Source organism: Aplysia californica, unplaced genomic scaffold, assembly GCF_000002075.1.
Source record: "Aplysia californica isolate F4 #8 unplaced genomic scaffold, AplCal3.0 scaffold00062, whole genome shotgun sequence".
Taxonomy (NCBI): Eukaryota; Metazoa; Mollusca; class Gastropoda; order Aplysiida; family Aplysiidae; genus Aplysia; species Aplysia californica.
The window spans coordinates 1855821-1859287 of NW_004797332.1; the positions used below are offsets into that span (position 1 = coordinate 1855821).

Sequence of the window (3467 nt, forward strand, 5' to 3'; positions counted from 1 at the left end):
AACTATCAGAAAGCACAAATATGTCAGTATCTCCAGAATAGATACATTATGCTTTTCCTGTATATCACTGACAGGTGATGGCCGGCACGGGTGACCTTTTGACCCTGCGGCTGTGTCGAGCTCTCCGGCGGCGCGTGGGTCCCCAGCACCACCAGCTGGCCTACGGCAATCACATGTGTCATGCCATGGCAACGGGCCTGCTCTTCCTGGGCGGAGGGAAGTAAGTTGCCAAACTGTCGTCTTGAATACAGCTTGGTGTACGCCTTTTTCGGGTTGGTTGTTGGCGGGTGCTTTGCTTGGTCTTGGGAGGGACGTAAATTGTCAAACTGTCGAATGGGGGTTGGAGGGGGGGGGGGGGTTGCTCTCCTGTGGCTGTCACCCTTATCTCTCCTCCTTTTTCTCTTTGTTTGTTTCTCTCCTGCAACACCTATTTTTTGTTGCAAGTACTATTAATAATTGTACTTATAGTACTGAAGGCTCATATAGTGAAAAAACCCTTGGGTAATAATAAATAGCATTTGTATAACGCATGTCCTCTTTCGAATGCTAGCTCTATGCGCTTTACACTTTATTATTACCCCAGCAGACCATAGAACACTCAGAAACATTCTCAGCTTCCCGGGAAGCATACAGTGCAAGCAGCTGGTTAACTGCTGAAACACTAACAAACTGACAGGGTCTTTCTCTGTCTATAGCTGGGTACCCATTTTCATCTGGGTGAAGTTGGGAAAATTTGTGTAAAGTGCCTTTCCCAAGGACACAACGCCAGGCCCGCGGCACCAACCCCTGAACCCGCAACCTCACGATTATGATTCCGGTAGCCTAACCACTAGACCACCGACACCACCAGTTTAGAATGCTGAAGCCGTGGTAGAATTTTTTTAAATTGGAAAAACCTTGGCAGCCCAAAAAACACATTTTACAAATTCAGAGAGGTTCATCAACCATTTAGCTATCATATAGAGTGACTTCCTTAGGTATTTACTTCAGTGCAGTGCGTCCATTCGTTGTTTAAGGGGGGGGGGGGGCTACACCTGGAGGCTATCTCGCTTATTACTGGACCGAATTTTATCAAATTTCACACATATAACAAGCATAGTAAGGAGTCTTACAATCCGCAATCAAATTTGAGGAAAAAAGTTTTGTTTCCAATGATACGCCGCCATATTTGATTTTATTGACATGTCTTACGTAATGAATACCGCACTTATCGTTCGTGGAAATTGATTGTTTTTTTGCATGCGTGTTCACAAACATTAAATCTAAAAATTTGTCTGTTGTTTTTTTCTTAAACGAATTAGAAAATTTTAAATGATTTTTTTCCTGAGGTAGCATTCAAGTTTGCGAAAAATCCGTAAAAATCCACACTCCAGACACCACCAACAAAAATCTATTCCATATATCAAAAATTCAGCAGACAAATTTTTAGTATTACCTCTTCTCTTCATTCTGTGAAAATTTCATGAAAAAAAAGTATAGAGAAAAGTCGCGTTTTGAGAAAACGGCCGATAAAGAAAAATAAAATACTGACTTTATGAGGAAATGGCGGTTACAAACATGCCCGGTATGGGAAAAAATTCGGTTTTTTGGGGTTCTCATGCAATGAAATAGTTGTAGGAGAGGCTGAGGAAGCTAAATATGCCTACAACTCAAATTCCATGATTTTGAGCCGAATTTTGACTTTGGGGGTGTAGCCCCCCCCTTAATTATGTTTAGTGTGCCTGGTTGCGTCAGCGACGATAGTGAGCGCATACTACGGCCGATGGTACTGTAAGTGTTAAACTCTTACTACAACTAAACTGTGATTGTGGGGTTAATGGTTAGAAGGTGCCACTGGTTGGTCCTATTTCTTTTCTTTCACCACTGCATTTTCTGTTGGTTAATCTTGCCTGTTCCCAACATTAATGTGGGTGGTTAATGGGTGCTCTTGTGTGGTTTGCTCTTTCTTTCCTATCAGATATCTATCATCCTTATCTCGCCTTCATTTCTTTGTATGTTACTCTCTAGTAACATCTCCAATCTCAGCACTTACATGACTTATTTTGTGTTGCAAGTGCCATAAAACTCTTACTACAACAACCAAACTGTTATCTTATGTACAGCTATTTCTGCACATTGTCTGGTTGGTGGTTGGAGGATGTCACTGATTGGTCGTACTTATTTTCTTTCCCACTGTTATTTCTGTTTGTTCATCTTGCTGTTTCCCAGAACTGAATAACGGCTATTGTGCCAATGTACTTCTCTCTACTCAACTCAAACATGCTAAAACAAAAGAACTGATCGCTAACCCTGACACTCTTCAATGAATTGTTTGTGACTTGTGTTTGTTCCAGGTACAGTTTGAAGACCACTCCTGATGCCATCGGCGCATTGCTGTGTGCTCTCTACCCACACTTCCCTCTCACTAGTACAGACAACAGGTGTGTGTGTGTGTGTGTGTGTGTGTGTGTGTTTCGGGTGTGTGTGTATGTGTGTGTGTGTTTCGGGTGTGTGTGTGTGTGTGTGTGTTTCGGGTGTGTGTGTGTGTGTGTGTGTGTGTGTGTGTGTGTGTGTGTGTGCGTGTGTGTGCGTGTGCGTGTGCGTGCACACATATAGCTCTAAACCATACATGTAAGCTCTACTCAGTTATGTTTCTTTTGATAGAAGGATGGAAAGTTTATTATAATTCTTTTTACTGGAGGTCAGTTTGGCAGGAAGACGTTTCCATATCTTTGAATATGATTGTTGACACAGTTAGAAGCCATGGCTTCACTTTCCATAGTTGACATTATTTTTTAAAGTGGGGATTGATGGATGCTGTCATGTGGTATTTTTTTTAGTTCAATTGCAAATGAAGAATACTGTACACACTGTGAAAAATACATCTTTGCTCTTATGTCCACACTGAAGAAATGAAGCTCCCTTTGATTTAATGTGATGATCAAGATTTTCCCTTTCCTGATTCTGCCCCTCCCGCTCAGATATCACCTACAAGCCTTCCGTCACTTCTATGTCATGGCCTGTGAGCCGCGGCTGGTCATACCTCGAGACGTGGACACACACAAGTTTTGTTACGTGCCACTGCGCATCAAGTTCAAGGTGAGATTTTGTAGCTTTATTACTTTTGATTGGTTAGTTGTTTAGCTATTTCGTCACTATCTTTCGCCTGGGAACACTGCGAACACAACACATCCCTCTGAATTCCTATCTAAATAGGATCCGCAAGTATACCCCACTCGACTGCCCCTTGTGGGACTGCCAGGATGAAATAGTATCTCACCACCTCTTTAACTGCGTAGTACCTACCTACCTGCCTCCTCAGACATCGGAAATACTCTGTACGAAGACAAAACACAACTGATAAAAACTCTATACAACGACAAAACACAACTGATAAAAACCTGTAAATTCTTTGCCATATTGACAGGCCGAAGGGCTAGAACGCAAATGGCCACTGGATCGGAAAAGTTGAGTAAAGTAAAGTAAGT

The 3467-nt window shown here is 42.3% G+C and overlaps 1 protein-coding gene across 1 annotated transcript in view; it reads left to right on the forward strand.

The window, feature by feature from the left end:
• Positions 1 to 3467, forward strand: part of LOC101850873 (anaphase-promoting complex subunit 1) — a gene marked incomplete in the record, with an annotated part of 57511 nt that overhangs the window by 38280 nt on the left and 15764 nt on the right. The window contains 3 exon segments of the mRNA XM_035968491.1: positions 75 to 220; positions 2334 to 2420; positions 2961 to 3078. Of these exon segments, the coding sequence (XP_035824384.1) occupies positions 75 to 220; positions 2334 to 2420; positions 2961 to 3078 (351 nt within the window).